The 22083-nt window shown below is 45.7% G+C and overlaps 1 protein-coding gene across 7 annotated transcripts in view; it reads left to right on the top strand.

The window, feature by feature from the left end:
• The window catches only part of FIRRM (FIGNL1 interacting regulator of recombination and mitosis), a 3243174-nt gene that overhangs the window by 862003 nt on the left and 2359088 nt on the right, over nucleotides 1-22083 (top strand). For all 7 annotated transcript variants that reach the window (XM_078686707.1, XM_078686742.1, XM_078686714.1 and 4 more), the window contains one exon: nucleotides 19354-19516. In XM_078686707.1, coding sequence (XP_078542833.1) covers nucleotides 19354-19516 — 163 coding nt within the window. The remainder of the gene's footprint in view (nucleotides 1-19353; nucleotides 19517-22083) is intronic.

Here is a 22083-nt window from a genome sequence, read left to right as displayed (position 1 = left end):
TCACGGAAGCTGACGGCCTTTGAGAAATGGATAGTATGTAAGAGAGATGATAAACATCATATTTCGGAGCTCTATGCAATGCTGACAAAGCCTGCGGGAGGGGATCGCTTCAAAGGACAGCGACGGTGGGAGGAAGAGCTGGGACAGGTGCTTTCGGAGAAAGAATGGGATAACATGTATTATAGAGCTTCTCACACAGCGCACAAAACAGCAGGGGCAGTGCACAACACAGCAGAAGTGCTTTTATACTGGTATCTTACCCCAGCGCGCATTCACTACTGGGACAAAAGTCGGCCTAAGAAGTGTTGGCGGGGGTGCGGTCACACCAGGTCGCTTGTCCACTTGCTTTGGCACTGCCCGAAGTTAGAGCGCTTCTGGGGGTTTGTCTTGGACAACATAGATAAAGCATTTGACACTGAGCTTCCGCGCTTTCCAGCATACACGCTCTTGGGTCTACCAAATCCTTTAACATTTCCCCTACACCCCTTAAGAGGCCGTCAAATCGCTCTTGCGCTGTTGGGCACGCATCAAGTAATTCTGGCTAGATGTGTCGTGTAGTTCCTATATTACCCATACAGGACCGGCACATTTGGATAACATAAACTGTAGTATTGGTGGCAGACTAACTTTGAGCACGCCCACTGAATATGTTAGCCTGTTTGCATTACCTAGCTCACAGTACCACTAGAACCTCCTCCTATCGGTGAGAGAATAGTTTATGGCAACCTTAGAACATGACACCCCTGATTCCCCAGGATCGTGGATACAATGTACTATTTTTCTCTGTCACTCGTGCTCACTTACTTCGTCTCAGCGAGATACACAGAAGAGACAGTTGGGCATGTTTATAATAAGTATTTATTGCGCAGTTGTTCTTCTAGTGTAAAATAGTATGTGCTGCGACAACCATTAGACAGTAGCAGAAATATATGACTAGCAGTATGTTGTATCTTGGTTTTACATTTGTATTATATTCATTGCACTGTTCCTTTAATATGGTGCAGAGTAGGAATATCGACAACAAAAATATAGTTTGACCAGAATATCGACTGACAGGTAAGTAATATCGATAACAATAATATAGTTGTAATAAATATCGTTTACAAAAACATAGTTTACAAAAATATCGATTCATTAATAATGTTGTGTATTTTAGTGTTTTAAATGAGAATTGTTTGTTATTTTATCATATGTTTTGGAATTGTATTAGTTATTAATGTTTTTTATGTTTAATTTTGTGTTATTACTTCCGTAGCGGGTTGTGGGTTTATAGGGGATTAGGGTGGGAAGTAATTTAATTATATTAAATTAATTGATTAATTAATGTGTTAATTAATAATAGTTTAATAATTAGTTGTTAATTTCAATTAGTCAATTAATAATTAATTGTTAATTGTTTAATTTTAGGTGTGTTGGGGAGTTCATACGTGTAAATGGTATGAAGGGTGGTAATTAATTAATTTATTATTGATCAATTAATTAAAAAAAATTAAAATTAATTACCATTAATTAATTAGTAATTATTAATGGTAAATGTGTAATTAATTTTAGTTGTGTGTTGTGGTGTTTTTAAGTGTATATGGTGTGAAAGCTGTTAATTAATTCATTTAAAAAAACAATTTTCATTAATTAATTAGTAAATATTAAATGTAATTGTGTAATTAATTTTAGGTGTGTGTGGTGGATATTATAGTTTTAAATAATGTGTAATAAATTAATTGTTATTATCTTTGTTAATAATAATATCATTAATTGTATATATTAATTATGTTTATATTGGAAATTAAATGTAATTAATTTTTTTTTATTGTTTTGTGTTCCAGCACTTTCCTTACTATTGTACTCACTGGAGTGGGAATAGTAATTTTTACCCCTACGCTATCCAACGTTTTCCCTACTGCTGCACTCTCTGGAGTGGGAATAGTAATTTTCACCCCTACGCTATCCAACGCTTTCCCTACTGTTGCACTCTCTGGAGTGGGAATAGTAATTTTCACCCCTACGCTATCCAACGTTTTCCCTACTGTTGCACTCTCTGGAGTGGGAATAGTAATTTTTACCCCTACGCTATCCAACGCTTTCCCTACTGTTGCACCCTTTGGAGTGGGAATAGTAATTTTTACCCCTACGCTATCCAGCGCTTTCCCTACTGTTGCACTCTCTGGAGTGTGAATAGTAAATTTTACCCCTATGCTATCCAACGCTTTCCCTACTGTTGCACCCTTTGGAGTGGGAATAGTAATTTTTACCCCTACGCTATCCAACGTTTTCCCTACTGTTGCACTCTCTGGAGTGGGAATAGTAATTTTTACCCCTACGCTATCCAACGCTTTCCCTACTGTTGCACCCTTTGGAGTGGGAATAGTAATTTTTACCCCTACGCTATCCAGCGCTTTCCCTACTGTTGCACTCTCTGGAGTGTGAATAGTAAATTTTACCCCTATGCTATCCAACGCTTTCCCTACTGTTGCACCCTTTGGAGTGGGAATAGTAATTTTTACCCCTACGCTATCCAGCGCTTTCCCTACTGTTGCACTCTCTGGAGTGTGAATAGTAAATTTTACCCCTATGCTATCCAACGCTTTCCCTACTGTTGCACCCTCTGGAGTGGGAATAGTAATTTTTACCCCTACGCTATCCAACGTTTTCCCTACTGCGGCACTCTCTGGAGTGGGAATAGTAATTTTTACTCCTACGCTATCCAACGCTTTCCCTACTGTTGCACTTACTGGAGTGGGAATAGTAATTTTTACCCCTTCGCTATCAAATGTTTTCACTACTGATGTTTGTATTTTGTTATTAAATGTATGTATTATTATTTTTTAATACTTTAATGTGTTAATTAAATATAGAATATTTTTTTATTCAAAATGTTTTATATATGTTTTATTTTTATATAATAAAGTTTATAAATTAAATAAAGATAATAATAAAATGTAATTAAGAAAATATATGTATATGCACACATTTATTGTGTTTATATTAATTAAATTAAGTTTATTTGTTATAATTAGTTAAAATATAAATGTAATTTAATTTATTTTGTTAATATTATTAATATTATTAAATTATTTAATATAAGTTATATTATTTTTTAAGTCGATATTTTTTACATCTATATTTTTTACATCTATATTTTTGACTCAATATTGTTGTACTTACCTGTTTAAGTATAGGGATTCGATATTTTTGTAGTCGATATTTTTACATCTATATTTTTGTTAACTATATTTTTGTAATCGGTATTTAAACATGGAACCCTTTAATATGTGCATTCCTTTTAGATTCTTCATTGCAGATGTGTTCTTTCTCTTTGCTTGGTGGGGCATTTGCCTGCTAGCCTGGAGAGGGACACCAGCTGATCTCTGTAGCTTATGAATAAATATATATTATCTCTTTTATAACTCCTTGGTGATCGTTGTATCTTTTCCCCTACAACATTTGGCGATTTTTGGCTAGCAGAGTAAAAGATGGAAGAAAAAAGCACAGAATATGGAAATTGTTATCGGCAGGTGAAGAGGACCACGCGTGATCAAGAAATTTTATGTGTTTTGGAGAAGTAATTGGTCGTGAAGACTACATATTTACACTCAGGTGACGGTGAAATAAGGACTGAGCATAACCGTAAAGTGAAGAGAGGATTTGCTTATTGAGAATATTTCGAAAAACGTATCTATTCTTCTGGAGTTGGATGAAAAGCGGAACATTGATGCTCAAGAAACTTAATGTGCCTTAGTGAGTAAAAAAAACTGTTGAGATTGGGTGTATGCCTCAAAGAATAATCCATTAACTAAAAGGAAGTGCGCGACTTTTGAATTTGTTAAAGACGCTCAGCCACAGTGCGACATTTAAAAGTTGAGAAATGCTTACCGCGAGACTCTTACTCTTCAGAATACTGCCATTGTTATTCTCGAGAAAAGAGGAGAGCGCAGACTGATACGATTTATCACGTCACATTTGTGCGTACCGACGTGTTTACGTCCTACGTAATGGCAGCCATTTTGAAACAGTGGAGGTTTCTAGGTAATGCCGGACGGTGAAAAATAGCTACGGAGTGAGAGAATAAAGAAACCCGGAGGCAGTTGACCGTATTACTGTGGATATATTGGGTGAAAAACTGTAACGTTTTAAAATGTTATTATGCAAGCGAGGGGAAAGATTATTTAACTCCGCAGCAACGTTGTGACAGTGAAGACGCACGAAGAGAAGAGGTGTGTACTAGTACAAGGAAGGAAAGAAACACTCTTATAAGTAAAATGGAAAACAACAATGTGGTAATGCCACCACTATTCTTGCAGCAAAGTGGTGATCCTCCTATAGAATGGGAGGAATGGATTGAGGTATTTGAAAATTACATTGAGGCAATTAATGGCAAGGACTTTAGTGCAACAAGGAAGAGAGCATTATTATTGAGCACTTTGGGGAAAGCGGGCTAACATGCTTTCAAATTTTTGTCTCCTGGTACTAATGCCGAAGGAAGAGTTATAACTAATGTGTATTTGGAGGCCAAAGCACGGTTAAAGAAACGATATTCAAAGGAAGTTAATATTGTCATGGCAAGACACAAGTTCTAAACACAACCTCAGCGGCAAGACGAGAGTGTTGATCAGTTTGTTACTCGCCTACGGGAATTATCGTTGAAATGCAACTTTGGCAACATCAGGGACGAAATGATAAGGGACCAACTTATTGTCCAGTGCAAGAATAAGAAGATGCAAGAAAAACTGTGGGCAGCGAAGAACCCTTCTTTGCAGAATGCAATTGATATTGCAAAAGTTGTGGAAGAGTCTAGTGCATGTATGAAAGAGATGGAACGTAAGGACAGTATGAAGGAGAATGTGTCGTGTGTTGAAGTGGTTGAAGAAGTGGGAGCTGTGGGCGGTAAAAAATCTTATGAGAGGGGTGAGAAGAATGTAGGGAAGAGGTTTAATAATGCTTACAGCAGCAATGATTCGTACAGAAATAAAGAGAAAATGTGTTCAAGGTGCGGCAGTACGTACCATACTGCGGAATATAAGAAATGTTTGCGTTGGACAAAGATTGTATGAAATGTGGGAAGCGAGGACACTTTTCAAGGATGTGCAAGTTCGTGGGCAGAGGAAAGATTGCTGTTGTACAACAAGAACCAGTGGATGCCGCAAAGATTGTTGGAGTTGAAGGAGTTAATAAAATTTTGTGCGTGAGCGATGAAGAGTCTGAAATGAATCCCAGGAGAAGAGTGAGACCTAAAGCTATGTTTGTGATTGATGGAGAACAGGTTGAGTTGATGGTGGATTCTGGGTCATTCTGGACCATCATTCCTGTTTGCTTGTTTAGTGTAAAATGGCCAAACGTTAAGTTAGAGCCAAAGGATATCAATCCAAGCGGGTTTCAAGGCGAAAAGATTGATATCATTGGCTTTATGTATGCGTATATCTCATTTAAGGGTAGATCAGTAAGGGGTAAGGTGTATGTTGCCCAATCTGGTCCAGCAATTTTAGGTTGGGGACATCAGTACGATTTACATATTGTGTGAAACCCGAGAGCGAAAGATCAGGTTATGGTGGTGGATGAGGTACCTACTGAGTCGATCGTTGATGGAATGTCCGAGTTATTCAAGGAGGAGATTGGTGAGTTGAAGGGTTACGCACATAAGATCATGCTAAAGCCTGATGCTGTCCCATTGCAACATAAAGTCAGGAAAGTACCTATAGTAGCTAGGAGTGAAGTAAAGAGGATGTTCAGTGAGATGTTGGAACAGGGGGTTATAGAGCAGATTGAAATCTCAAGCTGGATTTCGCCAGTCGTGATCACGACCAAATCTGATGGCAAGTACAGATTCTGTGTTGATTTACGTACATTGAATCGCAACATAATTGTGGATAGTTTTCCCCTACCGAATATCAATGAGTTGGTACTGTTATTAAAAGGGGGTAGATTTTTCACGAAATTAAACTTGCGTAGTGCCTATCATCAGATCAAAATGCATGATGAGTCGAAGCCTCTTACGGCGTTTATCACATCAGAGGGCATTTTTCAGTTCACGAGGATGCCGTTTGGGTTGGCCTCGGCAGCAGGAGTGTTCCAGCGGATGATGGGATCGGTTTTGAATGGTGTAAAAAATGTAGTTCATTTTCAAGATGACGTGTTGTTATTTGGTAGGACGAAGGAAGAGCACAATGTTATCTTGAAGGAGGTGTTGGACAAGATGGAGTCTGCAGGATTGACTCTGAGAAGGATAAATGCAAGTTTGCAGTGGAAGAGGTGGAATATTTGGGATATACCTTGTCAGCAGAGGGGGTGAGACCCAAGCGTGACTTGTTGGAGTCTATACGGAAAGCGCCTGCACCGGTTGATAGAGAACAGTTAAGGTCATTCTTAGGCCTTATAGAATACTACGCGAAATGTGTTCGTAATTTTGCGGACAAAACAGAGAAAATAAGAGAGTTGCTCAGGAAGGGTTGTAAGTTTAGATGGGGAGAAGAACAGGAGAGAGCGTTTGTTGGAATTAAAAAAGAGATCTGTGATGCAGGTATTTTTTTTTTATAAAACTTTATTTTTTCAGCAGAATAAACAATACAGTCCCCCCCCAAAATTGGCATCAGTATATATAAATACAGGTGTACGCAGTTCACACTCCCAGCACGGCTTCAACAGTTGCAGATAGAACAGAAGATGCAAGAATCAGATCCACGGGATACAGTGCAAGTTTAGAAACTGACAATAGGTAACATGTGCGCAGTCGTCAGGGCATTACCCCAGCCCCTACTCTCCCTCCCCGTCACCCGCCACCCCTTCCTCAGGTCCCGATTCCTCGGACGAGAGCAATGCAGCACTAGTAGCATCGGAGTCGCTGTCAGTCGACCCCGCAGCACACATCATACGCCATGCAAGCAAGTCCTCCTGTAGCCGCTCATCCCTACGCGTATGTTGCATGTGGGTTTGTTCAGCTAATGTCCATTCCCCCACATCCCGAAGCCACAATGTCATATCTGGTGCCCTTTGTCCCATCCAGGTGATAGCCACCCGCTGTCTAGCCAGCACCAAAAGCAGCTGGAGCATCTTATATGAGAGATTCTTCTTCTTGGGTTTGGGGACCAGGGCTAACAAGCAATGGATCGGGGTCAGGTCAAGACGCAGTCCCGTGACCCTCCCGATGTGGGCTACTACTACCCTCCAGAAGTCCCGACCAGCGGGCACTCCCAAGCCAAATGGAGAAATCCGGCTCCGACTGAACCACACCTAGGACAGGCATCCGATTTATCCGCCGCAATGCGGTGCAGAGCAACTGGGGTTACGTAAGTGCGGTGCATGAAATTAAAATGGATCAATTTGAAACGGGCGTTACATGACACCTTCTTGGTAAGCGTCCCTACCTGCCTCCGCTGTCCCGGGTCCAAGGCAACCCCTAGATCCGCCTCCCATGCCGCCCAGGACGGGGACATCGGAGGCGCCGAGTCGCATCTCATTGCGGTATATAAAAGCGTTATCAATCGCCGTCCCGTGCCGCACGATAGCAGGATATTCAAAGTATGGGACACCTGGGGCGCCTCAGGGAACTGTGGCCATGTCGCTCTCGCCATGTCCCGCAGGCCTCCATAGTGAAGGTATTGGCCCCCAGTAAGACTGAAGGCCTCTATAGCTCTCTCCAGGGACACGAAGGACTCGTCCGGATACAAGTCTGCCAATGTGTCGCAGCCGCCCTCACGCCATTCCCGAAAAGACATGTGCTCCTCCATTAGTGTGACCGGTGCCAATATCCATATTGGTAGCTCCCTATGAAAAGGGGCCCGTCTCAGCACCCTTTCCACCACTCGTTGCCAGATTCCCGCAGTATGCCGGACAATATACGGCAGGTCGCCATCCGCTCCTCTGCCACGCATCAGAGCCACTTGCAACGTCTTCTCATCTGCACTACCGGCCAGGAGTCGCAATTCCCAATTTTCCGCGCCCGCGAACCAGCGCACAGCTGGTATAAGTTGGGCCGCGTAATAGTATAAATCAAAGCGCGGGGCTTCCAAGCCCCCCTCCTCCCATTGTCTGACCATCGTACGTAGCGCAACTCTGCCTGCCCAAAGCAGGGAGGTGAGCATTGTATTAAGCTTGTTGAAAATTCGAGGAGGAAGAGGACAGAGGGTATTCTGTAGGACATACAATACTCTAGGCAGCATCACCATCTTCGAGACGGCCAACCGTCCCATGAGAGAGAGTGGAAGCGTATTCCAGAAGGATACAGATTGTTGTAGGGAACTGAGCACACAGTCGGCGTTCCGGGCCAGCAATTGTTCATCAGAGACAGCCACCTGAATACCCAAATAGCGGAAGGCCTCCATCTCCCACCGCAGTCCCAGGGGCGGGAAACCCACACTAGGGTCTTCACCGCATCCCGCAAGGGGAAAGATCAGGGATTTCTCAGGATTAAGACGCAGCCCAGAAGCTGCACCAAAGCGTTCCAAGTGGTGTAACAGGATCGGTAGCGACTCCCGTGGGGAGGTCAGGTAGAACAATGCATCATCCGGAAAAAGCGAGACCAGGTGCACCACATCCCCCACCCGTATTCCCCAGGGTGCCATCTCCGCACGTAGTGTCACCGCTAGGGGCTCAATCGCCAGAGCGAACAAGAGCGGTGACAGGGGGCACCCCTGGCGGGTGCCCCTGCCCAACTGCCACTCCTCCGAGCGGGCCGCTCCGAGTCTGACCCTGGCTGTAGGCGCACTGTAAAGAATACGAATCCAGGCGCAGAAAAGGGGCCCTACCCCCGCAAACCGAAGCACCTCTAATAGGTACCCCCAGCTAACTGTATCGAAGGCTTTAGCCAGGTCTATCGAGACCAGGACCTGAGGATCCTCCCTATTGCGCACCTCATGTAGAACGTGGTTCAGGCGCCGGAGATTTATGGCGGTGTTGCGGCCTGGAATGAACCCGCACTGATCATGATGAACCAAGCGCGCCATATGTGATGCCAGCCAGGTGGCCAAGATCTTAGTAAGGATTTTGGCGTCGGTATTGATTAAAGTGATTGGCCGGTAGGCCGCGGGATCACAGTCATCCCCACCCGGATTTAGGAGCATGCAGACCTCACCCTGCTGCATGGTGGGCGGGAGCGCGGCTCGCTCCATCGCTTCATGGTAAACCTGCAGGAGATGGGGCGCGAGGGTATCAGCAAACGCCTGGTAAAACTCTGGGGGAAAACCGTCTCCACCAGGCGTCTTAGCCCTCGGTAGGGCGGCCAACGCTACCTTGACCTCATGAAGCGTCACTGGAGTATCCATGTCCTCAGCATCCTCTTTAGAGAGGGTCTGAAGGGGCAAATCCCGGAGGTATGGCTGATACGACGCCTCTGTCACCAGGGGGTCAGCAGTATAGACCTTCTGCAGATGTGTGCGGAGCACCGCAAGGAGGTCCCGTTCCGAGTGTACCAGGACCCCAGCGGGATTTTTCAACGCAACGATCCGCGCAGGGGCTGATTCCCTTCGGAGAATCCAGGCCAGACTTGTCCCCCTCTCGGTGAAGGCGTTGGCGATATCGACCAAGAGTGAATCTATCCAGCACACCAGGATATCATGGACGCCTTCTCGGGCAGTCCGCTCAGAGTCCATGTTCAACCCATCCGGGTCCGGTAAGGACTGGTAGTGGCTGAGGCGCTCCTCAGCACTCGCGAGGTCACGGAGCAGCTGTTTACGGACTCCATATGTCAGACCCATACAAGCGCCCCGCACGACTGCCTTGAGGGCATCCCATTTGGTCGCAAAAGGGATATCACCCACGTCCCAGTTCAGGTCCAAATAAGTACGCAGGGACGTCTCCACATGGTCCCGTCCCACCGAATCCTGCAGAAGATCCCCTGGCATCCGCCAGGTCCTTGGGCGGGAGGACCGGTCCACCCACTGTACCATGCACGTCACGGGCGAATGGTCGGATAAAAACCGGGCCTGATGTGTGACCGATAAGACAAGGGATGCGCCAATGTTGGCAGCAAGGACCCTGTTGAGCCTGCTATGTGTGTTGTGGGTGGGGGTATAGCAAGTGTAAAGCTTCAGTCCCGGATTGCCGAGGCGCCAGATATCGACAGCACCCAGATTGTCCATCACCTCCCGGAGTCGTGTCGTCATCCGAGGTTTTGTACCCGCCCAGGGGGATGCCTGTCCAGCAGTGGATCCAGTACACAATTAAAATCTCCAAACCAGAGGAGGGGGGCATCTAAGTCCGTCGCTATGAGCTCCTGCAGGCCGGTAAAGAAACTCGGGTCATCTACGTTAGGTGCATAAGAGTTCACCAGCAGGAAGTCCCTCCCATCAAGTTTTACTCGTATAAGAACATATCTGCCCTCAACATCAGCTTCAACATACTGGACTGCTAGGGGAACCCCCGGAGCCACCCAGATCAGGACCCCCTTAGCATAGGTAGAGAAGGAGGAATGGAACATCTGACCCCTCCACTTTTTCGCCAACTTAAGAGCACCCTCTTCATTCATATGCGTTTCTTGTAAGCACGCCACTGATACTCCATGCCGGCGAAGGAAGGACAGCACCCTATGCCGCTTGGAGCAAGTACCCAGGCCACGCACGTTCCAAGTTAAAAATTTGAATCCCATAAGCTTTGGTCTTGCCCATCCGGGCACCCAAGTTTAACCTCTGCAAACAGCCTCCTAGGGGCGCGAACAGTAGCACACACTATGACAAAAACAAATTCCCCCCACAACTCCCCCCAACCCTACATTACTCGCAACCACCCAACCCCTGAAACAGTCCCCCCCCATCCCCCACCCATGAGCAGGAATGACGTAACAAGTAAACACACCATCCCGTTCATCCCCCGCCAGCGCCATCCAAAACCGATAGGACTCAACACCCCATCAGAACCAGTCCCCCCCCCACCCGCGAGCAAGAGGACAGCAACAACCAAAACCGCTACTCTGCCCTTCCCCTGCCAGTGCCAGGACGTGCACTGCCACCCCATACAACACACGCACCCCACACTCACACACAACCAACCAGAACCACCCACCCTCCCCCCCAACTCCTCGAGGACCCAATGTTCCAGGACAGTCTCCGGCAATGTTCATGAAAGACAGTTCCAATGCTGGGCGACGGTACGCCATAAACTCTTGGACCTCGCACCACATCACCTCGGCCAACAGTGTATCTATCCTCTGTTCAGCCCACCAACCAGGGCTCCCAGCACCAGGTATAGACAGCATTGGGTAGACAAAAGCCAGAAGGGGTGACTCACCCAACCTCCCAGGGCAACAACATTTTAACAAGACAGTACCTCATATCAGAGTTCACTCAGGCCGTGTTTCGGAGAGGGCAGTTTCCGGTATCACCGGGGGAGCAGAGTGTACATCCGGCAAAGTTTCCTGCAAAGTATCCGGGACCAGGATCTCACCAGGTGCAGGTGCCTCAGGCGACTCCGGAGCGGCCCCCGCCGTCGATGGACTCACGCGGAGCGCCCCATCCTCTCCCACGGTAATCCGGGGCTCGGGAGAACCCCGAGATTCAGACCTGCGTCTCCCTCTGCCTCGCCGGCGCCTCGGGGGCCGGGTCCCCCAGGTCTCGCGGGGGCCGCCTCGCTCACCAGGGGGTAGGTCGTCTCCTCGTATCTCGAGCCACTCCCACACCTCCGCCGGGGACTCGAAGAAGTGAACGCGTCCTTGGGAGAGCACCTTGAGCATGTATTGTAGCTTCATGTCGCGAAGTTTCTGCTTGACTCCCAGGTAGGACTTCTGTTGCTCCTGCACCAGTTGAGTATAGTCAGGGTAGATGGAAACACGACTATTTTCAATGGTGATGGACTCCATTTCTCTCGCGGCCCGTAGAATACAATCGCGATCCTTATAATTCAGGATCTTTGCAATGATGGCTCTAGGTGACTCGCCCGGTCGTGGAGGGGGAACCAGGGCCCTGTGTGCCCTCTCAATGACAAAGACACTGGACAGGCCGGCCGGGCACAGCTGGGTACGGATCCACGTCTCCAAGAAGCGTTCAGCTTTCCCCGCCTCAAGGCGTTCCGGCACGCCCAGGACCCTGATGTTGCTCCGACGGGCCCTGCCTTCCGCATCTTCCGCTCTTCTCTCCAGTGCACGGGTAGTGGACGTCAGGTGCGTGACCGATTTCTGCAGGGAAGCCACTTCAGTTTGCAATTGTGCGATGTTGCCCTCCGCGTCCGAGACCTTGTCTGCCACCTTACGGAGGTCCGTCCGGAGGAGGTTCACATCGATCGATACAGTCTTGATCTGACTCTCCAAGGCAGAATGGGATCCCTGGATAGCCTTCAGGATCTCCGCTCGGGAAGCTTCATGCGGGTCATCGCCCCCATCGTCCGGCCCTGTCTGCCGTGTGATCCTCTGTGACGGCAGTCTTGGGGTGGTATACTGCACGATGGTGTTGGGTTGAGAGGATTTTGCAGTCCTATCCTTGCGGGTCGTCATCTTGGGGGGCAGATCGGGAGCCCCCTCGAGGCGCCTCAGCTAGGACTCGCCTGGGCCCACCGGTCAGGTACAGAGCCCAACGGCAGAGCGAAGACGGGAGGACCGGGAGAGAGGACAATTCAGCAGGCCGCACCAGGCAGATCCGGCCCAAGCAGCGACTCCCACCACTAGTAAAGGGAGAGCGTGGCAACCAGTGGTCAAGATGCACTCACCGGGCTGGGCCGGAGGATCTCCAGCAATCAGGTCGAAAGCAGCTTACCGGCCGGTACCCCCGCCAACCAGTGCACCCCGGGCGAGCCCCCTCAGGTCCCAGGTGCAACAGGTCGATGTTCAAGCCTCTAGGGATAGCACAGTCCGTATTCCGCTGCCACGCAGGGGGGGGGCGCTCGGGCAGTCGGGCAAAATGGCACGTAGTCCATGGGGGGCCCCAAGCCGTCCGTGCCCCTCTGGGGTCGGCCCCGCAGGTCGCCACTAGTCTCAGCGCCAGTGCAGACTCCACGTGGAAGGGTCGCTGTAGTGCGCCGTAGCAGGGACGGAGGTCACAACCCCCACAGCTGCAGGGAAACCAAAGGGGGCAGCCCGCGCAGGCCGCACCGGCTCCTAGTGCAGAGGCGGGCCTTAATGCCAACAGGTCCGGCTGGACCAGCGTCAAGTTCTCGGCGATCTCACTGCCTCAGTCCCCCAAGTTTCGCGTAGAGCCCCAGGTACCAGGGGAATCACTCACCCGGAGCTGCCCTCCGCAGCCGGGAGCTCCGGTGCAGCAGAGGATCGGCGGGGGGAGGGGCCAGCACCTCAACCCCCTACACGGGTCAGCGGGAGTCACCGGACCCCAGTTCAGCCCTCCACTAGCCTCGCAGGACGTCCGCTATAGATCTCCAACCATCGGGGGGTCCGACGTGGACGTGGTCACCTCCGTAGCCGGGATACGTCTTCTGCAAGCGGGCCGCACGCACCGCTACTCCCTCGCGCAGGCCCAGTCCGCGGTCTCGCGTAGAGACAGGCGGAGCCCTCAGAGCGCCGCTTCGTTCTCTGGCGGCGTTGACGGGGCACCGGAGGCTCTCCTGGCAATGTCGGGGTCCCAGACGGAACGAGAGAGGATCCGGACCGTCAGCACCCCTTTGGAGGGTCCAGCAAGGATCTTCTTTGTAGGATATAATGGGTCCTCGGACGGAGCTGGTGAAGCTCACGTCCTGTCGGCCATGCTGCTTGGCCATGCCCCCGTGATGCAGGTATTTTAACACCTTTTGATACCAAACTGGAGTCTGTTTTGACTGTTGACGCGAGTGGCGTTGGCTTGGGCGCTGTGCTTGCACAAGTTCACTCTTCAGGGGTGAAGACGGTGGCGTTTGCATCAAGGTCACTTACTGTTTCGGAGAGGAACTACTCTATAATAGAGAGAGAGGCACTTGCTGCTGCATGGGGTTGTGAATACTTCAGGATGTATCTGTGGGGGTTTCGTTTCAGATTGCAAACGGATCACAAGCCGTTAGTGAGAATATTGTCGCCGGGAGGAGCAGGGAAAGGTTCGGCGAGATTGGCAAGATTGGCAGCGAGGTTACAGGAGTACTTGTACAGAGTGGATTATATTCCTGTTTGGAAGAATAATCAGGCGGATGGGTTGTCGAGACTTCCGTTACCATGGGAGGAGGTTGATCGGTCTGGTGTGGAGTCATTTTTGAGGGAAGGCTCAGTTGCACCAGTGGGAGATATAGTGGAATTCTGTTCTGGTGCTGTTGGAAAGGAGAAATGGAATGAGAGCATGGCAAGGGATGGTGTGTTGTGTAAAGTGAAGGAGTTGATAGTGAAGGGCATAAGACGTGAGAGTACTCTTGAGAGTGCGGTTAGACCTTTTCTGAAAGTATTAGATGATTTGTCTATTTTGGATAGGGAGGAGAATATAGTAATGAAGGGTGATAAGTTCGTACCGCCGATGGATTTGAGGTTTACTTTATTCAAATTGGCGCACGAGGGCCATTTAGGACAGTCCCTTACCAAAAAACGGTTAAGGGAGTATTTTTGGTGGCCTACCATGGATCAACATGTGTCTGATTGGGTGGAGAGGTGTTCTGACTGCTTTGAGAGTGAGAAGAGGTTAAAGCTAGGCAGTCAGTCACCTCATGGCTCTATTGAGGATCCTCATGTTCCTTGGCATGGATTTTATTGGTCCTTCAATTGTTTAAATATGGATTTGAGGTTTGCCCTTGTGTTGATTGATGTCTATTCTAGATGGGAGTAACTTATGCAAGGGACCTTGTGTCTTTTTCCTCCCTGATGTCTCCAATCACCAGAAACCCTGACTTTTCGTCCGGGGCGCAGCTCGACGGTCTTAGACAGATAGCGAGAACAGGGCTGTAAGCGCGTCGGATCGTTATTGGAGCCGGGCGACTTGATTCCCTTTGGCTGTCTGAAATGGGATTACGAACTTCCCCAGTCAGACGTGTTCCATTACCTTCAATTGCGTCATTGGGTCACCGAGCCCACATTACGAGAAGCAATGTCACGGAAGCTGACGGCCTTTGAGAAATGGATAGTATGTAAGAGAGATGATAAACATTATATTTCGGAGCTCTATGCAATGCTGACAAAGCCTGCGGGAGGGGATCGCTTCAAAGGACAGCGACGGTGGGAGGAAGAGCTGGGACAGGTGCTTTCGGAGAAAGAATGGGATAACATGTATTATAGAGCTTCTCACACAGCGCACAACACAGCAGGGGCAGTGCACAACACAGCAGAAGTGCTTTTATACTGGTATCTTACCCCAGCGCGCATTCACTACTGGGACAAAAGTCGGCCTAAGAAGTGTTGGCGGGGGTGCGGTCACACCAGGTCGCTTGTCCACTTGCTTTGGCACTGCCCGAAGTTAGAGCGCTTCTGGGGGTTTGTCTTGGACAACATAGATAAAGCATTTGACACTGAGCTTCCGCGCTTTCCAGCATACACGCTCTTGGGTCTACCAAATCCTTTAACATTTCCCCTACGCTCCTTAAGAGGCCGTCAAATCGCTCTTGCGCTGTTGGGCACGCATCAAGTAATTCTGGCTAGATGTGTCGTGTAGTTCCTATATTACCCATACAGGACCGGCGCATTTGGATAACATAAACTGTAGTATTGGTGGCAGACTAACTTTGAGCACGCCCACTGAATATGTTAGCCTGTTTGCATTACCTAGCTCACAGTACCACTAGAACCTCCTCCTATCGGTGAGAGAATAGTTTATGGCACCTTAGAACGACACCCCTGATTCCCCAGGATCGTGGATACAATGTACTATTTTTCTCTCAGTCACTCGTGCTCACTTACTTCGTCTCAGCGAGATACACAGAAAAAACAGTTGGGCATGTTTATAATAAGTATTTATTGCGCAGTTGTTCTTCTAGTGTAAAATAGTATGTGCTACGACAACCGTTAGACAGTAGCAGAGATATATGACTAGCAGTATGTTGTATCTTGGTTTTACATTTGTATTATATTCATTGCACTGTTCCTTTAATATGGTGCAGAGTAGGAATATCGACAACAAAAATATAGTTTGACCAGAATATCGACTGACAGGTAAGTAATATCGATAACAATAATATAGTTGTAATAAATATCGTTTACAAAAACATAGTTTACAAAAATATCGATTTATTAATAATGTTATGTATTTTAGTGTTTTAAATGAGAATTGTTTGTTATTTTATTATATGTTTTGGAATTGTATTAGTTATTAATGTTTTTTATGTTTAATTTTGTGTGATTACTTCCGTAGCGGGTTGTGGGTTTATAGGGGAATAGGGTGGGAAGTAATTTAATTATATTAAATTAATTGATTAATTAATGTGTTAATTTATTAATAATAGTTTAATAATTAGTTGTTAATTTCAATTAGTCAATTAATAATTAATTATGTTAATTGTTTAATTTTAGGTGTGTGTTGGGGAGTTCATACGTGTAAATGGTATGAAGGGTGGTAATTAATTAATTTATTATTGATCAATTAATAAAAAAAAGTAAAAATAATTACCATTTATTAATTAGTAATTATTCATGGTAAATGTGTAATTAATTTTGTGTGTGTTGTGGTGTTTTTAAGTGTATATGGTGTGAAAGCTGTTAATTAATTAATTCATTTAAAAAAACATTTTTCATTAATTAATTAGTAAATATTAAATGCAATTGTGTAATTAATTTTAGGTGTGTGTGGTGGATATTATAGTTTTAAATAATGTGTAATTAATTAATTTTTATTATCTTTGTTAATAATAATATCATTAAATGTATATATTAATTATGTTTATATTGGAAATTAAATGTAATTCATTTTTTTTTATTATTATTTTGTGTTCCAGCACTTTCCTTACTATTGTACTCACTGGAGTGGGAATAGTAATTTTTACCCCTACGCTATCCAACGTTTTCCCTACTGCTGCACTCTCTGGAGTGGGAATAGTAATTTTCACCCCTACGCTATACAACGCTTTCCCTACTGTTGCACTCTCTGGAGTGGGAATAGTAATTTTCACCCCCACGCTATCCAACGTTTTCCCTACTGTTGCACTCTCTGGAGTGGGAATAGTAATTTTTACCCCTACGCTATCCAACGCTTTCCCTACTGTTGCATCCTTTGGAGTGGGAATAGTAATTTTTACCCCTACGCTATCCAGCGCTTTCCCTACTGTTGCACTCTCTGGAGTGTGAATAGTAAATTTTACCCCTATGCTATCCAACGCTTTCCATACTGTTGCACCCTCTGGAGTGGGAATAGTAATTTTTATCCCTACGCTATCCAATGTTTTCCCTACTGCGGCACTCTCTGGAGTGGGAATAGTAATTTTTACTCCTACGCTATCCAACGCTTTCCCTACTGTTGCACTTACTGGAGTGGGAATAGTAATTTTTACCCCTTCGCTATCAAATGTTTTCACTACTGATGTTCGTATTTTGTTATTAAATGTATGTATTATTATTTTTTAATACTTTAATGTGTTAATTAAATATAGAATATTTTTTTTAGTCAAAATGTTTTATATATGTGTTTATTTTATTTTTATATAAATATTAAAGTTTATAAATTAAATAAAGATAATAATAAAATGTAATTAAGAAAATATATGTATATGCACACATTTATTGTGTTTATATTCATTAAATAAGTTTATTTGTTATAATTAGTTAAAATATAAATGTAATTTAATTTATTTTGTTAATAATATTATTTAATTATTTAATGTAAGTTATATTATTTTTTAAGTCGATATTTTTTACATCTATATTTTTTACATCTATATTTTTGACTCGATATTGTTGTACTTACCTGTTTAAGTATAGGGATTCGATATTTTTGTAGTCGATATTTTTACATCTATATTTTTGTTAACTATATTTTTGTAATCGATATTTAAACATGGAACCCTTTAATATGTGCATTCCTTTTAGATTCTTCATTGCAGATGTGTTCTTTCTCTTTGCTTGGTGGGGCAGTTGCCTGCTAGCCTGGAGAGGGACACCAGCTGATCTCTGTAGCTTATGAATAAATATATAATCTCTTTTATAACTCCTTGGTGATCGTTGTATCTTTTCCCCTACAACACAGTACAGTGAATATAAAAGGATAGTACAGTTCTACCATTTTGCAATAGTCATTAACAAATACATGGACATAAAATGCATGATAAAAGTGTGCATACTCCTACGATGCCTATCTAGATATATCTAAGTGTACCTAGCATTTGAGTAGGTGTGAAGCCAAGATTCCCTCTAGGTTTAGTCTAACCCCATTACCTGAAGCAAAAGAGTATGGGACCCCGTCCTGATCTCGAGGTGGGCACCCCGCAAGGGATGTTTACCCTGCTGTCAGCTGGAGCATCTGCATGCAGGAGCTTCAGCTTCTCTGGTCAGTGTGTCGGCCTGGAAGTCTCAGTTCCCTCTAACTAATGCTAGCAAGAGGTGCTGTATTTATACAGAAGGCATCTAATGTTCCTTTGTTCCTTGTTTATTGTGTTAGCCATTGTTGGGTATGAGGATGACGTATGGGATAAACCTTGTACGTAGATATTATGCAGGTGGATTATAGCCCCTGCCTGGTTTCCAAGAACACTCATGAATATTAATTCATACTGTGTCAGTCTAAAGATGAAGTCATAGAACACTATTGTTCAGGTAAACCCTCCTTCTACACCCAGGACTAGAATTAGGTAAAAGGTTCAGTCCTTAGAAGGCTTGTTACTGTGTAGTGTAGTGAGGGGATGTGATGTAGGTGAAAGGGCATGATGTTACCCGGGCCTATATGAGGGTACCTATATAAAACATAACAGATGGGGCACACCGAGCGACCCAGAACATGTACATTGGCTACACAAACTATGGTTGACATTGGCAATTGAATGCATGTCATTGGTGGTAGCTGACAAAGAAGAGACTTCTAGAGACCTATGGTCCCCATTTATTCAGATCATTTTGACCGAATTGCGGGAGGTCACCTGCCCTCAATAACTACGTATCTTGCGACTTATTCCTAGTTAAGAGGTTAATGCTGATTATTATCCTGAAACAGTTCTTGAGACCACACCACCAAAAGAATTACTATAATAGATAGATTTGCCCACTTACTAGGACTGCTACCGTTGGATTGGGGCTTTCCTTGCGCCATTGGGGTCTGATGTTCTTTTGTTTCTTGTTGTCCTTATTCGTCATATGAGATTCCTGACCATTGCCGGCCCTCTGGGTTGTGGGCATACACGCTGTGTAATCCTCGTATTGTTGAATCACTGCTGGCCCCAGGAGTGTATGCACGTAGCTGTGTTTGTTCTATGGATCTCTCAATAAATATAATGGTTCTATAAATTCAACTGCCTGGATTTGTGCAAACTATATACATTGCATCTTTACATGGTGTCTTGTCTGGTAAAGTGGTTTAAGATCCCTGGCATGTAATCCCTTTTGTTTCCTTATGTTTGCTGCAGGACAGTGAGTATGTGTACAGTGGGCGACTTCACATGGTATCTGACCTGTTGCAGTCGATCTTTAAAAAAGCAGTCTTCCTTCACAAGCAGCTAATGGAGTTGATGGACAAAATTTGTATTGATTCTTCTGCCACAAACAAAGAAATTAGAGACATGGTAACAGGTAAACACATGTGTGTGGCTTTTTTGTTTCTATTGATTATTATGTCATGTTTTTTAATACTTGGAACAACGCAATATTGCTTAAATGTACATTCAGCCTTTGTCTCTTGTTTTTATTTAACTGCAACTTAAGGTATTAGAAAAGGACACGCCTTCTGAAAAGAAACTATTTTCTCTCACTCATAATACTTTGAATTTTGCTGGATTTCCCGACCCACACATATTTCAATCTATTTTTATGAACGTGTTGCGTATTTGGGTTATTACACGTTTTCTTTTTAATCCAACCTCCTATCATTAGCTGACTTTGGAAAAGAAAGGTAATGCAGTTTTAAATCTTATCAGACAGCAATGGTGCAATGCAAATGTTGTTTTATTTTACTTTCTACAAACATGTTAACACATCAGCACATCTGGTAATGGTGTAGTTCTTATCTCTGAAGATTAGTATATAATATTATTCTGCTGTTCACCTAAAAAATGCACTTCTTTCAAATACTTGGTGGAAAGCTGAGAATATTAGTGTTTATTCAGACTGAGTATTCATAGTACTTGAACCACCATTTTCCACCAGTACTATTTCCTCTGAAAGTGGGGACAGAAAGTGAGTTCCTCCAGCTTGCCCTCAAGGAAATGTGATCAATCTTAACGCTGAACACTGAGTATATTTTCTCTCCCTAAACAATGGTATTGCAGACAGTGGCGCCGAACTCTCCGCGCTACTAATGCCAGCCTGAGGTCACTCATTCATAAGGCCAAATGGTACCAGTTTGTTACACGTTCAAACAGGTGCTGCGAGCTGTTTACCCCACTGGCATCCCCAATCTAGGCTTGGGCACCTCCTGAGCAGTATACCATTGGCCATTTTGGGGCATGAGGTTCTGTCCTCAGACTCAACCGTAGAGGACTGGTGTGTGCAGAAGGTCATCCGTTCGCCTTTAGCTCCTCACACTCGGAATATGTAGGGATTTGCAGCATAGGCGTTTTCTGACCCTTCTGAAAAGCTGTAGTTAGTAGTTTTATAACCACCGTCTCACAGCACCTTTCCAGTGACTAGCAATATTAAAGGTATCACATTTTAATCCGAACACCATTTAAAGCTCTGAGATTTGCAGGGGCAACTGATAGGTTCTGCTTGCGATTCAGGAACTCACTGAACTGAAATCCATATTCAGCTTCTCTTGCTGATGCTGATCACATCATCTCCCAGACTTCTCTTAAAGTAGTTATTTCTGTGCTTGGAATGACCCCTTATGACGTTTATCAGTAACCCATTATGCCCCAGCCTCAGACTTTATTTTCAGATATTTTTTTCCCCATCATATTTTGTCCAATGTCTGTAATATAGTTCCAGCGCATAATTTGAGCCGGTGATTGCAGGTGAGAACCACTGGCACTGCTATGAGGGGAACAGCACTTATATTTTCACATTAAACTTGGATCCAGGGAGAGAGAAACACAAAAGGGGGAAAGAGAAAGATGGGAAACCAGTGAAAAAGAGCAAAAGCAGGGACAAAAAGAACCCGAAAATGTGAACTTAAGAGGCAGAAAGTGTTTGGTGGTGGAAAAGAGGCAGAGGTGGAATCTATACTAGACAGATTTAGAGTCTGACACCTCTTGCATTCGGCAGGCCGGCCCCTGTCTTATGAGAAAAAGTTTGGCCACCAGCTCTTAATGTTTTCCAAATTAAGCACTGCATGGTTCCAGTTGTTTCGATCAACTGGTTTTCATCTGTTGTCTTCCTTCAGATAATGCAGTGTGTTAGGCCTGTGCATGGTTTCAAAATAAAAACTTAAAATTCGAAAAGAGATGCAGTGGCCAAAATTGTGGTACTTAGACTTAAACAGGTGAAGTGTCTACTGAGAATATCCAAGTAAAGAGTTATAGGGATTCTGAAGCTGCTTCGTTCAAATGCAAGGAGACTAGACCCCATTGCCACCTCTAAGAATAGAGACGACCTAGAGGGAGAACTGAACATTTTCAAAGTTCAGGCCAAAATGTTTGATTTTGATCATTAAAAACCATCCAAGCCGGGGCGTGGCCACGGAGGCGACCAAGATGGCCGCTTTCGACTGAAGCTCCGCCGTCTGGGCGGCCAATCTACACCATCCTACGGTCCCGAGACTGACCTGATCCTGCTCTTCGCCTCCATCCTGTAGCAGCGGTGATTTGCCGCCATCCGACACCTGTTTTGGGCTCGGGGGTGTCCCGTAAGGGTATGTTTGGCGGAGGTGCAGGAGCGCCACCCCACCGGCGTCCTCTCTCACTGCGCCTGGCTTTCCGGTAAGTTCCGTGCTGGGGACGCATCGCCTCTCGCCCCGCGTTCGCTTGCGGTGCTGGGGGCTTGGGCTCGCTCCTTTTGGTCCGGCCTGGGGGTTTGGCCGCGCTGGTTCCGTGGCTCCGGGGCGTACTGCGGCCTTAGGGCCTGGGTCGTAGACCGGAGCCGGGGACTCGGGTAGCGGCTGCTTCGGGCGGGACTCGGGGGGGGGGGGGGGGGGGGGGTTGCGCAGTCTGACCTGGGTGCCGCGGGAGGGCACGTGGGTGGTGGTGGGCGTCCGGGTGGCCCCG

The sequence above is a fragment of the Lissotriton helveticus genome, chromosome 1_1 (assembly GCF_964261635.1).
Source record: "Lissotriton helveticus chromosome 1_1, aLisHel1.1, whole genome shotgun sequence".
In the NCBI taxonomy this organism is placed as follows: Eukaryota; Metazoa; Chordata; class Amphibia; order Caudata; family Salamandridae; genus Lissotriton; species Lissotriton helveticus.
Note: the sequence above shows the minus strand (reverse complement) of the source record. Positions and strands in the feature narration are given on the sequence as shown.